Raw genomic sequence first — 15,737 nt, forward strand, 5'->3', positions numbered from 1 at the left:
ACGAATGAGCTTCTTTACCAAGTGGTCGATGAATAGCATATCGAAAGCAATGATCAACATCAATGGCATGCTGCAACAATAACGGGCTTCTCTGGTGCTGTCGGTCAACTGTGGCTGGAGCAATCATCTACCATCAGTCTCAGGTCTGGTTCAAGCAGTGCCCATCAAACCCGGTATTCAGGCGTCTACCTTGAGCTATTCCAATCTGCACTGAACCACCCAACGAAGATGTCTGACGACGAAGCCGACCCCGAACTCCTGGCCCTCCTCCGGCAGTATTTGGGCCTGGGTGGACATGAACACGCCACCGCACCACCGTCGACGGGCGTCTTAGAGTCAGCGGAATACATCTACGACAACGCCATCGACGTCGCCATCTCCAGCACCGGCACCAAGAAAGCAGCAGAACACATCTACCGTCTCATGCAATCGAAAGGCTACTCCACAGGGACCTGGTCAACACATGAGCTGCATCCCAAACTGTCCGAAACCGGCGAAGAGGAGACGGTGGATTTCATATTTACCATGAACCTGCTGAATTTCTCCTTTTGGTCCGAGCTGCCTGAAAGTGAGAGGTTCGCAGTGGAGTACAAGGGCCGGAGGTGGACGGGATACTGGTCTCTCATCGCGGCACTGCAAAGAGCCTTGAATGAAGGGTATACGATCACCAGTCCGGACTTCTGGCAGGACCGTGATGCTTGTCCGGATAGTGTCTTTGAACACATCTTCCGGTCCTCCACGCAGGAGCCGATACCTTTGCTTAAAGAACGGATCGCCATCCTCCGCGAAGCCGGTTCCATCCTTTACGAGCACTTTGGCTGCAAACCAACGAACATCATCCGTCGCGCGAACGGCTCCGCGTCAGGCTTGGTGAGCATACTGGTCGAATACTTCCCCAACTTCCGGGACGTTGCCTGTTTCCAGGACAGGGAAGTGCGTCTGTACAAACGCGCGCAGATCCTGGTGGCAGATCTCTGGGCGTGCTTCCAGGGCACGTCCTACGGCGCCTTCTCCGACATTGACTCGTTGACCATGTTTGCCGACTACCGCATCCCGCAAATGCTGCAAGGACTGCATTGCGTGATGTACTCACCCCGGCTGGAATCAAGGATCTCCCGTCAGGAGATGCTGAAGACCGGGGCGGATATGGAAATCGAAATCAGAGGGTGCAGCATCTGGTGCGTAGAATTGATTAGGAGGGAGATTCTGAGAAAGCATCCCGAGGCCAAAGGAAAAGTCAATGCCATCTTGATAGATTTCTTCTTGTACGATACGTGTAAGGAGATGGAGAGGGGCGGTGAGATAGAGGAGTTATTGCCACATCATCGCACAAGGTCGATATTCTACTAGACATCTTGGGCTTCTTAGATAGAGCATTTGGATAGACTCAGGATCTCCGGCTCGAGGGGTGGAACTTTGGTAGCATAGGAGTTTCTTGGATAGACGCTGCTTCGACTGGCTGTCCCGCTTTGCAACCAATTCCAGTGTCTGTCATTTTAACACAGCATTGCGCCCGCTCTTGCCCTTCTCCCTTTGTGCCATACACAGATGTTGGATGTTGGATTTTCCTCTTGTCCAAGAACCAGGACCACATTTCCCAAATGTGCAGTTACGATCATTTTTCTCTCTGTGGCCACTGGACATTCGGACCGGAGGCGGTTCCATTCAAAAGTTCTTACAATCCTCAACCTCAGCCTCAACCGGCGTACCGGGCCCTTTCGACCTCGACATGGTAAAAGGTGCCAATACTTTCTTCGCCTCCCAGATCCGCCATGCCAGATTCTCGATTTTCCCGTCCGCTTTGACGACCTCTGCCGCAAATTCAATCCCGAACATCTGATGAATAACATAAACCACGCGCTTGGCATATTTTCCATCACGATCGACGAGGCTTCCAAACGGTTCTTGGGCTGTACGTGGCGCGATCTCAGGGTCGCGGTCAAAGCAGTTCTGCACGATCGGCAAGAGGGCACTTTCAATCGTATGGCGAATCATTGCATCATTCTGAAGAGACATGGGTGTCGACAGAGAGATGGTGGCGTCGAAGGACTCCAGATCATCGTCGCTGAAGCGTGGGATACGCACTTCGAAAGGGAGAGAGATAGCCATGACGTTGTGCTTGCCGTTGTGATGGTATCGGAATTCAAAAACGCCCTGAGTCCACCATAATTTGTCGCCAGAGAAGACCATTTCCCCAGTGAAGCATTCCTTGAAATCACCCGTTTCAGTAGTGGTGGTGCTCCTCATGTCGCTAGATATGATACCAACCTCGGAATTTAGGAGTTCGTACTCGTCACGGTTCGTGGCGATCCATCTTCCGGACGAGGACAGTCTTGTAACTTCGCGCGAGTTGTTATCTGACACCATGTACAGACCGACCCAGTCCTTCTTCCCATGATTGAGCGGTGCGGTCCATCTGACTTTGATGGGCGCACCATATTCGAAAAGGAGGGCTTTGAAATCGTTTGTGCGTTCTGCCGGAAGCCTGGCTTGTTCGGACTCTCTATCGCTCGAGCGTTGAGAGTAGACGAGAGAGGATGCCGGCGTTCCGTCGATCTCCAGTTTGTAGTCTTTCGGATCCAGCCCAGCAAGCTCCGGCTCCAACCGTGTCATGGTCAAACGATGTGGGTTCTTCGGCAAGAGGCTTTTGGTATCCTCAACAATGCTGGTCACGCCTGCCGCAAGTTTAGGTTTTGCCGCGTCAAAGAATTCTTCCAGGACATCAAAGGCGTCGCCCAGCATTTTGTCCATTCCGTCTTGCCATTGTCGCAAAGGTGGGGGAAGTGATCTGCGTAGACTCCTGACTAGGCCCGCATCTTGTCGAAGGCTCCTCCCGTACAGCTTTTGCATATGCGGCCTCTCCACGAATTGAATAAATGCCAAACTCAATGTATGGCTGAGTAAGGCGAGGCAAAACATGGCTTTGCTGCTGGTAATCAGAGCTATGCCCCAGACTCCTGCCGTCCCAAGGACTCGCTCTGGATTATTGAGGAAGCGGTAGATGCCGCCGTACGTCAACTTAGAAGATTGATCGAAGAAGAAGTCTCCAAAAAACCAACCAAACTCTCCAAGCTGGTCGTAGATACTGAATGAAACCCAAATTTGCAGAGCAATCAGTCCTAGTCCGATGACATGTTTTGGCAGTGCCATTCCGCCATCCCAGTTCAAAGGTATACGGTACATCTTCCAGGCAGCTGCGGCAAAACTCGCATAACAGACAGTCATGCTGAGGTGATAGATGCCTTTCCATTGTCTCCAAGCTTCGCCCGTGCTCTCACCGTACTTCAGAAAGTGGCGGGTCCATTTCTTCTTTGACGATTGTCTGTTTAGGAAATAGCCAATACCCACGGAGTACCAAATCCGCCAAACGGTGGCGTTGGTGACGAAAAGTGTCTGATAGAATCTCGTATTGGGTGTGAGGACGGTCAAAGCAAACAAATAGAACTGCAAAAGAAATACTGCAGTGTCTGTGGTTCGATAGAGATCGATGTTGTGTATGCCCAGTAGGTTGTGCGTTTGGGAAGGTTGCGCATGCGCTGGACTGGGCCACACTTCTGCCGTAGAGCTGTGATCTGCCAAGGATTTTTCCATTTGCGCAGCTGCCGGTAACTCATTGATCGCTCTTCTGGGAGGCGGAGAGTTGTAAGTGCGGTCGATATGAGGGCTTTCAACCATGATAAGGAATGCAAATTGAGCAGCATGAGCAATAATTGAGATAAAGAGAACCTTATAGCTAGCAGCCATCAAGGAGATTCCGTAAAAGCCAGCGTAACCGATGCTGTACATTGCTGAGAGTTGCTGTTAGCCGGACACCAAGCAGGGATGAAAATGTAATGATCGTGTCAGAACTCACGGTGGGGCGCCATCTCAAAAACTCCGTCAAAGGTCAACTCTTGATCGATAAGGAAGAAAAAGTCACCCCAGTACCAAGCGAAGTCTTTGACCACACGATGTGCGTCCAATTTCACCCAGATGTTAAAGAGGAACAGGGACATGCCTACAATCCATCGAAGCGTTGTGAGGAGGATCGGCTCGGCGGCAGGGATATGGGCGCAGGCTACAGCGAAAAGCATGTAGGTAGTGAAGTCGCACATTAGAATCAAGTCGACGAGGCGGCGGAAGATCAACCACGTGTTGTACTCTAGGGGAGCAGTGTCGAAATCGTAATCCGTGGGAATCTTGGTTTCCAATTCTCTCTTGATGAACGCGCGGAGTTTGGGATGAGGGTTTTCGCCATTGGACGCAACCGGGAACAGCTTCGATTTTCGGGCCCACCTTACCAGTAGCTTGTGATGAGATTGCATGTGAAGGAGGTAGCCAATGCCGATATTGTAACCGGCTCTCCAGCACAAGAAAAGGGTAGCAAGAACTGGTTTTCTCAAGGCTGAAGGTAGGTACCATGCCAACAGGGCGTGAAGCAACAGCATCAGAAGCACGCAGATGTCTGACAAGTTCTTGGGCTCTTTGGGAGACAGGAGCTGCGAAACCATGTCATGGGTATGTGGAACAGTGAAGACTAGAAAGACGTATGAGAGACTGAATCGATTAAGCAACGTAGCGCAATTGCAATATACGTACCAGTCCCATCGAGAGTGCGGCCAAAGGTCTTGCGATCTTTTTCATCTTTGGCTTCCTTTTCTTCGAGGGCGTTCAACTCAAGCACGGCTTTTCTAGCATCTTCTTGAGTATTTGCTCGGATGGGAGCGTTTCTCTTCCGCAGGTTCTCCGTTGCGGAGTCCACAGACGATGGTTTGGCCATGATTTCCGTCATGAGGGTGGTTGTTCACCGCTGATGGTGAAAATATTTCTTCCACTGCAATTGAGAGCGATACCAAGTGGAAGGGAGGGATGGCTAAGGCTGTTTGTGGATTGGGTCTTCACTCGAATCCATGTTACTGTCCACATGGACGCGGGGTTGAAGCAGGCATTTGAGAGGCAGTGACAGGTAGACCATGTGTAGTGAAGGAAAAGCAGAGGTTGGCCAAGGTGAGTTGAGTGAGTTGAGTGAGGTGTTCTCCCGCTCATTTGCGGTGTCCAATCACTGATGCCCGCAGCGTGCCCCCCATAAATGACGACACATTTGCCTGGTAAGCCCAAGATCTCCCTTGGATCTCCCTCACGCCGTCGGCCGCGTTGTGACGGAGACATCATCCAGACGCAATAAGAAAGCACACAATGTCCATGTGCCGATATACAGGGATGCCAAAGGATGGGGGGGGGGGAAACAATTCGACAAGTATTCCCCTGGTCCGTGGGGGAAAGAGGGCGAGAGGGGGTGGAAGATGAGGCTGAGGGGTGGCAAGGCTGCTGATCAGTGATCAGGCCATGCCCGCTGGCTTCACGGCCAATCGGCACTCCCCCAAGCCATTACCAATCCATCTACTTGTGCATAACAAGTACTTTTTGTCAGAACCACGCTTGCTCGAAAAGCTTATACCTTGCACCTCGATCTATACCTCCTGATCCGGTGTCCTTCCTCCCTGCCGAATCCTTTCGTCCCCTACGAATGGCGCCCTCCTTTGAAGAGCCGGTCGCCGAGGCTCTAGAACACCCTCTCAAACGAAAGCCAGATCTGGTCGCCCCAGAGCCAGGTGAGCGACTGTCCTTGTTGTGTATGTCTGATATACGTCTTGCTGACTTGGAGGCTGAGAACATTGCCCTGGTCCCGAATCCGAACAAGCAGGCAAAGGCGACGCATGTAACGGCTGCCCCAATCAAGCAATCTGCGCCTCCGCACCCAAAGGCCCCGACCCGGATATCCCTCTCATTACCGAACGACTTGCTGGAGTAAAACACAAGATATTAGTGCTGTCAGGGAAAGGCGGAGTGGGAAAGTCTACGTTCTCATCCCTCCTATCGCAGGCGTTTGCCGCCAACCCTGACTCGACAGTGGGCATTATGGACACGGATATCTGTGGCCCCTCGATACCAAAAATGATGGGCGTCGAGAACGAAACCATACACGTTAGTAATGCCGGATGGAGTCCGGTCTGGGTGACAGACAACCTTGGAGTTATGAGCATTCAATTTATGTTACCCAACAGAGACGATGCAGTTATATGGAGAGGTCCCAAAAAGAATGGTATCATCAAACAATTTTTGAAAGATGTCGAATGGGGCGAGTTGGACTACCTGATTGTCGACACGCCACCGGGCACATCAGACGAACATCTGTCGGTCAACTCTTTCCTCAAGGAGTCCGGGGTGGACGGTGCGGTGGTGGTGACCACTCCACAAGAAGTGTCTCTCCTGGACGTGCGGAAAGAGATTGATTTCTGTCGAAAGGCAGGGATTCGTGTCCTCGGGCTGGTTGAAAACATGTCTGGCTTCGTCTGTCCCAAATGCACCCACGAGTCTCAGATCTTCCGAGCAACGACAGGAGGAGGTCAAAAGTTATGTCAGGATATGGGCATACCGTTCCTAGGGTCGGTACCCCTCGACCCTCGGATAGGCATGGCATGCGACTTTGGTGAAAGCTTTATGGACAGTTTTCCCGACAGTCCGGCTTGCAAAGCCTTACGACAAGTGGTGAGATCGGTGGGCCAAATGATTGGTGAGGACCCCGACCAAGTTCTTCCCGACGGACCGATATAGGAGCACAGCCATCCACCATCCACCATCCACCACCCAGTACTATTCATAATACGAACTCTTTGCTCGGTCTGCAGCGGAACGCATGCGGAGGATTGTGGTTGACTCGCGCAGTCCAAAACCTCACCTTCCATGGTAGAGGATCGATCCCCCATCTGTCGCACAGGACAGCCTTGAGGCAGCAGAATGCATGGCGTCAATGTCTGGCGGCAGATGAAGCTACTGGGGGGGATGGGACCCTGTAAAGTGATGCCGCGTGTTTCTGGTGCACTGTTACTGTCACTCTATCACTGGACGCGTGCGCGTGCAAGGCCCAGTGCCGATGCGAGTTTCTGGGAGCCTGGACACCAACTGGGAACAATACTCTTGTACTACCGAGCTATGAGATCCCACAGAGCGTGCAGATGGGGACACCAGCACGAGGCGCGTGCCAAGCCACCCTGGCCCGTAAGGGGTTAGTCCCACATTCCCGCAGCGCAGCGGAAAAGTGGAAGATCAAGAAGATGAAACTCCAACTTCTGCGCCTTCTGTTTCAGCTACACCCTTTGACCCTCTCGACCCCCTTTTTCCTCTCTCCAGACCCGTCATTTCTCATCCGCTCAAACTGACAACCACTGATCCCATTCCTTGGTACCCGCTCCCAAGTCCATCAGCCCTTCAGCCTCGACAAGCAAGCCAAGCGACCTCCACAGCCAGTGACCTTAACGACACACTGCCACCTCCATGCACTCCTGTCCGCCCCAATGGTTGGCTCCTTCAAGGTACCTTCAGATCTGGCCAGTCGCAGATCCATGCCGTCGGTGGAGAGCTCCCTCTTTGACACCCAGATCCCCTCTTTGGCTCCAGCCCTCAATCGAGAGCTTGCCCGGTCCATCATTGACCTGTTGACCACAATCCTGAGACATGCAGATGGCGCGGCTCAAGACTGTCTAGCACAATTCGAGACGAGGCCGCGCATGTACGCAGCACTACTTCGACCTACCTACATAGCTACTATTACCGTGACTTCTTGTTAAAATGTTGGCCTTCCGTCCATTTCTTCACTTTTCCTATCCCTGTTGGCCCGCGAGCCTCGTTATTTTCCTTTTTGTGTAGTCTATCCTTTTTGTTTGGTTCATATCGAGGGCAGGTCCTTCACTGTATTCTTTCCTCAACCGCCCTCAAAATTCAACCTGACAGATTTGTGCCCAGTGGGCTGACCTATATCGATCCTTGTCATTCTACTTCTTATCCTGCTTTCGAATCGCTGATCGATATTTGCAATCAATATGCTTCAAATCCACCACTTTCTCTTGGTCATTCTTTTCTTGACAGCCACCTTTGCGAGCCCCGTTCAGAAAAAACAGAAACGCTCCTTCAAAGTCCCTCGGATACAACAACACAACTACAAGCCGAATGGCAAAGCCGCTTATCGAAGAGCATTGTTCAAGTTCGGATTTGGCGATATCGAGTTCTTGCCCGGTGGAGAGGTAGCTACGAGAATCAAAGCAGCAAGCGAGGCCCAGATCAACAACACGGCAAGCGAGAACGGCGAGACAACTGCCTCACCGACACAGAATGACGCCCAGTTCCTGTCTCCGGTGAAAATCGGGGGACAGACTCTGATCATGAACTTTGACAGTGGCTCGTCAGACACGTATGATAGTCCATTGTGTTTTCAATTTCTATTTTCATGACATGCTGTTACTGACACAGATATCGACGGACAGATGGGTCTTCAACACCAACCTCCCTACCAATTCCCAACAAGGCCACACAATCTACGACCCCAACCAATCGCCTACCTTCCAAAACACCCTGCAGGGCAGTACCTTTAACATTTCCTATGGCGACGGCTCCTCTGCCTCCGGTCCCGTGGGTGTTGATGAGGTCGACATCGGCGGCGCCACTGTATCTGCTCAAGCCATTGGCCTCCCCAACACCGTGGCCGACAGTTTCGTGACTGACTCTGCGTCAAACGGCCTCGTCGGCCTCGCCTTCTCGCAACTCAACACCATCCAACCCACCCAACAGAAGACCTTTTTTGACAATGTCCTCCCAGATCTCACGCTGCCGGTCTTCACCGCGCAATTGAAATCTGGCCAAGTAGGCTCCTACGAGTTTGGCAACATCGACACCTCGGCCTTCACGGGCCAACTGAGCACCACGCCCGTCGATTCCTCGAATGGGTTCTGGGAAGTCGATTCCACGACCGCCGCCGTGCAAGGCCAAACCGTCAACATTGCCAACGGCAGAGCAATCCTCGACACGGGCACCTCGCTCATGCTCGTGCAGAATGAAATGCTCGTCGCATACTGGAACACCGTGCAAGGTGCACAGCTCTCTCAAAGTGCGGGTGGCATCATCTTTCCATGCAACGCGCAATTGCCGGATTTGCAAGTCGCCATCGGAGCCAATTATATGGCCACCGTTCAGGGGGATGGGATGAACTTTGCGAACGTCGGCACGGACACGCAGACCGGCCAGCAATGTGAGTAGCCATATTTCTCTTAAACTCCCGTTCCTCGGTATTTCTTTTCCGCTCGTCATTCGACAAGTACATACCACATACCTGGACCGCACCTTTCGCTGGGAAGACGTCGTCACCGCTAACAGTTTCATGCGATGCCAGTTTGCTTCGGCGGTCTTCAGTCCAACCAGGGCCTCCCCTTCGCCATCTACGGCGACGTCTTCTTCAGGTCTCAATTCGTCGTCTTTGACGGCTCGGCACCTTCAGTCAGCATTGCACCGCATTCTTAGAACCTTTTTGGAACGCGGACGGACGATCATTGCATAGCGCTGGAGTTTGGATGCCATTTTGCATGAGGCCTCGGGAATTGTGGAGGACAAAATGAAAGTTTTGTCGTCGTGCGTCTCTCGTATTATCTAGCATTGCATTGCATCACGAACATAACACACCATGACACGGCATAGCATGGCCTCGCATAGTACAGCGATTTCCATCAGAAGGGATCTGCGTATGACTGGATGGGATAGACGGGATGGAATGGACGACCCAACAAAAAGAAAAGATATTCTCACGCATTTACTCCGTACTTTTCATAAGAGAGGGAGGGAGAGAGAGGCATGACTCTCTTTTCAAACTGAAATTTTCATTTCCTTCAAAAACATGTTCTTTCTTCATTCACGCGTGTGCATATATATATATATATATAGACATGCCGACCGACATGTATTCATACCACATGTTCTACATATCCCGTCAATGCAAGGGCGATTGTAGGGTTCACGTTCTCTTCACTCCTCCCCTTGTCCTCGTATTTCCTTTCGTGGTTTTCCTTTCGTGGTTGTAGGGTATAGAGAGCTAAAAAAAAAAATGAGGCCAAGTTTCCCTCTCTGTGAAACGCCAACGCTATGCAAAAAAAAAAAAGAGAAAAGCAAAGTTGTCATCATGACGGACGCTTCGTGAGACCCGTGCCATAATCAACTAGGTCACACCCATAAATATGAACAAGAAAAGAAAACAGACGTAGACCTCGAAACTCCCCACTAGAAATGACCCAGAGAAGACCGGGTTATGCAAATAGACGGTAGGGCCAATTCTTTCTAGATGTAAAATTTACCCTTCACTGGGTGGTCCAGCACCCGGTCACTAAAGCAACAGTGTCCAAAGCTGGTTCCGTCCTCGTCCAGATCACCACTCAGGAAGACATGCGCGTAAGGATCGTGGATACCCAGGTCCATGACTTTGCCTGCGCCTGGCACAGCACCCCAATTCAGTGGCCTGAGTATCATCTCGTCGCGCTCGTTCTGGTCGGTGCCGGGTGGCAGATGGCACGCGGCGCTGATGGCCATGGAATTGCTCCCTATAAGAGGCATCCCATAGGGAAGCTTTCTAAGCGCCGTGGCAAAGAGGAAGACGAGGAGAATGAAGCCCAGGAAGAGGAGAAAAAGCATGCCTATCGGTGAGTACGCCACCGTGGTTATCTCGTCTTGCATGGGCACTGTCCCGTCGCGAGGGATGATGGCGATATTTGCGAGGAAGACGCTTTGCGAGACAAGCCAGTGCATCAAGCCTGAGCCAGCAAGCAATGGTAGGCCATATTTGAAGGGCAAGTTGAGGAAATAGGTCGACTTTTGCTCGCCCCTGGCATCGCTGACACGCAGATACTTCCGTCCCCGACCAGCCGTGACACTGAAGCGCATGACTTCGCGCGAGAGGAACATGACTGTGAACAGGCTGTTGTAGCAGACGTAGAGGAAGGAGAACAATGTTTGCGGAGCGTTGGCGATGAGTGTAGATATTGCGATAGAGCTGTTGCCATAGCCCGGTAAGTTCCACCCCATGATCAGGTTCTGGGGCCGCACCGTGTTCAAACCGATCGACCACGCATTCTGGATCGATTTGTCGCCCTTCAGATTCTCGATACCAAGACCTAAGCAGACGGCGGTCCCGGTGCCCACGAATGCGAACAATCCGAAGAGAAAAGCCCACTGCTTCCAGGTCGCGGCTTCGAAGAACCGATGCTGTCGAGGGTCGTATCTCATGGGCATGGATCTATATCCAAGTTTGGAGGAGGCGACGATACTTGAGTGGCTGGCTAGACACATTCCCTCCGTGGTGGAGTCGGGATGACGCAGGAAAGATTGCAGTGCATCCCCAACGGTCACCAGGGGAGACTCTCCCAACCCGAAAGTAACGTAGGCGATCCCGACAACTTTGAGAATGTTAAAAAACAGGACGACTCCCATAAGGATGAGGGAGAAATGTAGATGGCATTGGGATTCGACGGGTTCAGAGAGGCAATGGTCGACTTCAAACCCGCCTGTGGACCACTGATCCGCTATATCGACCAGTTTCGGCGCGATCTTCGAACACGGGACGAAACCCCATTCATTCTCACAGCATGCGTGTGTTTGATTGACGACGTCGGGGTTGTCGCAGATCCACGCGAAAGCGTTGTACTTGCTGGTGATGACCTTGGGGAATTCATTGTCGGCAATCTTGAACAGTGAACCCCCACTTGCTGGAGGATTCTTGACCACTACGACCACGTTACGGCGATTCTCGACGAAATCCCGTGCATAGGCGTGAATGCAATCTTCGTTGTTGAGGACGACAAAGTCCTTGCTGGCGCGGGCTTGGATGTCGGTGACGTTGCATTCTTCGGTGTCAGGGAATTCGTTCGTGTTGTAGCTGGCACCCTGGACGAAACTTTCGGAGGCGTATAGGATGCTATAGTTGTTCGTTGCGAGGGCAGAGTAGAAAACGGAATTATAACTGGGATCATTAACTCTATGCAACCTGGCTTTGGGATCCTTGGACGAGACTCACACTAGATGAAGGGGAATCGATGAAACTCCCAGAAGCCACCACAGAATGACTTTCTTCTTTCGCAGGAAACCGAGATTTCGTATGCTTGGAATGCCAACGTCCAACCATTTGTGCTTCGCATGGGCCTTGTCCAGCTCGCTGCGGGTGGGGGACGAGAGCAACTGCATGCAGTAGTTTGAGCTTGCCAGCAAGACGGTGGCCACAACGTTAAGTGCCAGATGAACCCAGCTGTCCTTCGTTTCGGTCTTCGTACAGCTTCCGGCATAGACCATGTAAATGCCTGGGTTGTGTCAATACTCCGACCCAAGTCAAATGAGCAGCCCTTTCAGGCTTAAACATCAACTTACCGCCCATCATGTCCATGCCTGCCGTTACCACCCCAATTGTCAAACCGACATTAGCCACTAGGACCAATACTGCGCAACCCAACGCTATCCGCGAACTTGTCTTCCATCCTCCGGTTTGCCATTTCGTTCGCGCAGTACTCGACCTGCTCGGCGATTTCAAGAGTGGTTGGGGTGTGCTGGCCAGAGGATCTGGGGTGTAGGCTGTATAGCTATTGAGATCGGGACTGAAGAGGTTCGCGCTCGGCAGGCTCGAGCCGCCGGTGAGAGGAAGTGGAGTTAGTTGGACATTCTCTGTAGAGCCCAATTGTTGATAGGGTTGTTTGAAGGGCGGCCAATGTGGGATGTGTCTCCTGGGGAGGACCGTCAGTTACACTTACTAGCCAAGCTCACGGACTATCTCTCTCCGTCATTTTCTCTCACCTTTTTGCGCCAGACTCCATGGCGGGCGTTGATCATGGGTCATGAAGAACAGCAGATCACGGAGGGAGAATTGCAACAAACAACAATTAATGATCTCACAAGCAGCGAACTTACCAACAAGGTCATGGCATCACACAACATGGCTCAGGGCTGACACCGACATCCCGACGCAGTCAGTGTTTGCGAGTTCAGCCGTTCAGTTCTGGCCATGAAGTTTGGGCCCAAAAGGAGATAGCTTACGGCGCGGGCTGGGAGCGCAAACGATTGCGGTCTTCAGCAAGTGGGTTAGTGAGCCCCAAGATAGAACATCGGGCAGGGGGGGGTTTCTTTGGTAAGCAACTGCCTTCCCGCCTTGCCACCTCCCCCTGTCTCGACTCTCCAGCCTCACTACCCAGTACCCAGGAGCCCGTGGGCGCCGGACCGCCAGCTGGCCCCAAGCCCAAAAATCAAAGCCCAAATTGGCTGACACTTTTTACCGACCTGGTGATCCCGCAACGACTAATAACTAACCAGGCACGTTTCAGATCCGACACCTGGTTTTCCGTTCGGCGGCCTGAGGCGGACCCGCCATTGCATCCGGTACGCAGATGCTTGACCATGAGCAGGTCGGTTCTCCTCCGTCCAGACAAATCACCTAGGTAGGTCCATAGGTACTCATTTCACGCGAGCCCCAGGGAGTCCGGCTGTACTGGGTACGGCTACTTCCCCATACCCAGAATGAACACGGGAGTTGGTCCAAGGACGTTGACCTCTACGAATCAGGAACATGGATACATCAAACTGCGAATAGTATCCGCCAGTCCTCAGGCCTCCCAGAATGTGGGTTGAGATTTGCATCTGAAGATCCGGAACATCGCCGATCATGATTCACAACCTCGTTTGGAATGCTTGGAATTCAGACCAATAGCAACAGACAGCCTTCTCCTGTTTGCCTCGCTGCGAAATAGGTACTCCCCAGAGGGGGGGGAGGGGATTGATTCAGCCTCTATTCATTTCCCGCGTTTCCAAAATCCACAAGCTCAACTTGGCCTACAAGTCGGAAGGTGCCAGCAAGAAAGCGATCCCAAGACACTGTCCGTATATGATGTGGCTGCGGTTGGAACATCGGCCCAGGTTGAGCAGGCAAGCAGGTCAGAATTTGGGCTGCGCCATCTCTCTGCGAGCTGAACGACGGGGTAGTTGGACAGGTACCGAGTACCAGTGGACGTCGACACCCAGAAGCATCGTCCTGTTGCTAGTCAGAGGGAGCATTGGAGCTGACTTCTCGTACTGGGTACTTGAACAGGAATAGCCATTTTGCCATTACCGCTGCTCCACGGGGAAGACGGTAATCAAAATCGAATGACTCGTACGGGTTGCCGTACTTTCTCTATCATGTTCCTTTAAGCGCCGTTTTGTCCGACCTCCTTTTCCTTGTCAACCTCCTGTGTGATGATATGCCGGATGCCCGCTAGTCCCTCCGCCGCCGATACCTTCAAGACTTTGCGCTCCCTGTCACCTAGTCCGACGAATTCTTCTGGCAGAATCTTACTGAAGTCAAATCCCTTCTCTTCCTTCAAGGCCAGTTCAACCGCGCCAGCGAATTTGGCTGGATGCGCGGTCGCCAACGACACAACTGGCACGCTGTGAGCAGGGCCTGCTGCTGAGATCTCTCGCAAGCTTGCGGCCACGCCGATTGCAGAATGAGGATCAAGTACATATCCTTTTTTGGAGATGACTTGGCCTCTATAGCAATCCCGGATAGCCTCGAGAGTCTCTGGATTGCTGACCCTATAACTGCCAAAGATCTCGCGTGCCTTGTCCAGGACTTCCCCATCCACGGTGAAGGATCCAGTCCGTTTCAACTCTTGGAACCAACCATCAATCTTGGCCCCAGCGACTCTCACCGAAGATTCGACCTTGACATGGGGATTCAGGTCGAGCTGATGTTCTAGGGTCAAGTGCCAAAGAAGCCGTTCGAAATTCGAAGAGACAAGAATATCCATGGCAGGACTGTATGTCTCCTTGACGCCATCCTCATGCGCCTGTGCGCCATCATCCCTGACACCTTCGTGCGGTTCTCCTGCTGGCTTCTGCTTCTTCGTGTATGACCCCGTCTGCCAGAACCGGTGCAAAATGTCATTCTCGTTTGTCGCAATCACAAGTTTGGCCACCGGAAGCCCCATGCGTTTCGCATAGTATCCGGCCAGAATGTCACCGAAATTACCAGTTGGTACCACAAATTTGACCCCCTTCACGTCGGGTTGCTGCTGGAGGAGCTGAAAGTACGCATAGAAGTAATACGTGATCTGAGCCAATATCCGCGCCCAATTGATCGAGTTCACAGCCGCCAGGTGGTGGATTTTGTTCATTTCGGGATCAGCAAACAAGGCCTTGACATAGTCCTGGCAGTCATCAAACGTGCCTTGAACACTCAAGCAGTGCACGTTAGGGTCGAGCACAGTCGTCATCTGTGCTTCTTGGACCGGGGATACTTTGCCATCAGGGAACATGATAAAAATGCTGACATCCTTCTTTCCCCGCAACCCGTAGATGGCTGCTGATCCTGTGTCGCCAGAGGTGGCACCAATGACTGTGAGATGATGGCGTGCATGGCCTTTCTCCAGGTTTTGGTTCTTGCGCACAAGGAAGAATTCGAATAGATTCCCCAAGAACTGGAGGGCGACATCCTTGAAAGCAAAGGTAGGTCCGTGGAAGAGCTCCAGCAGATGGAGGTTCCTGTTCTCATCCAGCGTAACCAGCGGCACCGTCCTGGGGTGTTTGAAAGTCGAGTAACTCCGGTCGACGATGGACTTTAGCTCTTGATCCGAAATCTCATGCTCGTCGATGTATTGCCTCATGACCTGAAAGGCCAGCTCTGGAAAGGAGAGATCTTTCCATTCCAGATACTCTGACCTGACATTGGGCACCGCATGAGGATGGAACAAACCTCCGTCTGATGCCAATCCTTTGAGCACGACTTCCTCGAAGCTGAAGAATTCCCTTAATGAATGGTCATGATACCGGGTGCTGGAGTATTTCGAGGTACTGGCCACCATGGTGGAGGACGAATCACAATTTAGAGCGGTGGGACAATTCGAATAGACAGATCCAGTTTGATATTC

The 15,737-nt window shown here is 52.1% G+C and overlaps 6 protein-coding genes across 6 annotated transcripts; 3 read left to right on the forward strand and 3 right to left on the reverse strand.

Annotated features, from left to right (window-relative positions):
- Positions 1–228: 228 nt before the first annotated feature.
- On the forward strand, positions 229–1,350 carry A1O5_01798 (uncharacterized protein; the record flags this gene model as incomplete). Its single annotated transcript, XM_007742414.1, has 1 exon — positions 229–1,350. The coding sequence occupies one exon, from the start codon at positions 229–231 to the stop codon at positions 1,348–1,350; it is 1,122 nt and encodes a 373-aa protein (XP_007740604.1).
- Positions 1,351–1,665: 315 nt separating this feature from the next.
- Positions 1,666–4,759, reverse strand: A1O5_01799 (phosphatidylethanolamine N-methyltransferase; the record flags this gene model as incomplete). The annotated part of the gene is made up of 3 exons (XM_007742415.1): positions 1,666–3,788; positions 3,854–4,516; positions 4,579–4,759. 3 exons carry the CDS (start codon positions 4,757–4,759, stop codon positions 1,666–1,668), a joined length of 2,967 nt encoding a protein of 988 aa, XP_007740605.1.
- Positions 4,760–5,506: 747 nt separating this feature from the next.
- Positions 5,507–6,594, forward strand: A1O5_01800 (cytosolic Fe-S cluster assembly factor nbp35; the record flags this gene model as incomplete). The annotated part of the gene is made up of 2 exons (XM_007742416.1): positions 5,507–5,591; positions 5,651–6,594. The coding sequence occupies 2 exons, from the start codon at positions 5,507–5,509 to the stop codon at positions 6,592–6,594; spliced, it is 1,029 nt and encodes a 342-aa protein (XP_007740606.1).
- A 1,265-nt stretch (positions 6,595–7,859) lies between these two features.
- Positions 7,860–9,330, forward strand: A1O5_01801 (aspergillopepsin I; the record flags this gene model as incomplete). Its single annotated transcript, XM_007742417.1, has 3 exons — positions 7,860–8,227; positions 8,301–9,061; positions 9,203–9,330. 3 exons carry the CDS (start codon positions 7,860–7,862, stop codon positions 9,328–9,330), a joined length of 1,257 nt encoding a protein of 418 aa, XP_007740607.1.
- Positions 9,331–10,137: 807 nt separating this feature from the next.
- A1O5_01802 (uncharacterized protein) lies at positions 10,138–12,138 on the reverse strand (the record flags this gene model as incomplete). Its single annotated transcript, XM_007742418.1, has 3 exons — positions 10,138–10,215; positions 10,279–11,812; positions 11,867–12,138. The coding sequence occupies 3 exons, from the start codon at positions 12,136–12,138 to the stop codon at positions 10,138–10,140; spliced, it is 1,884 nt and encodes a 627-aa protein (XP_007740608.1).
- Positions 12,139–14,015: 1,877 nt separating this feature from the next.
- A1O5_01803 (threonine synthase) lies at positions 14,016–15,671 on the reverse strand (the record flags this gene model as incomplete). Its single annotated transcript, XM_007742419.1, has 1 exon — positions 14,016–15,671. One exon carries the CDS (start codon positions 15,669–15,671, stop codon positions 14,016–14,018), a length of 1,656 nt encoding a protein of 551 aa, XP_007740609.1.
- Between the last annotated feature and the right edge of the window lie 66 nt (positions 15,672–15,737).

This window comes from Cladophialophora psammophila (genome assembly GCF_000585535.1).
Source record: "Cladophialophora psammophila CBS 110553 chromosome Unknown aczJe-supercont1.2, whole genome shotgun sequence".
Classification (NCBI taxonomy): Eukaryota; Fungi; Ascomycota; class Eurotiomycetes; order Chaetothyriales; family Herpotrichiellaceae; genus Cladophialophora; species Cladophialophora psammophila.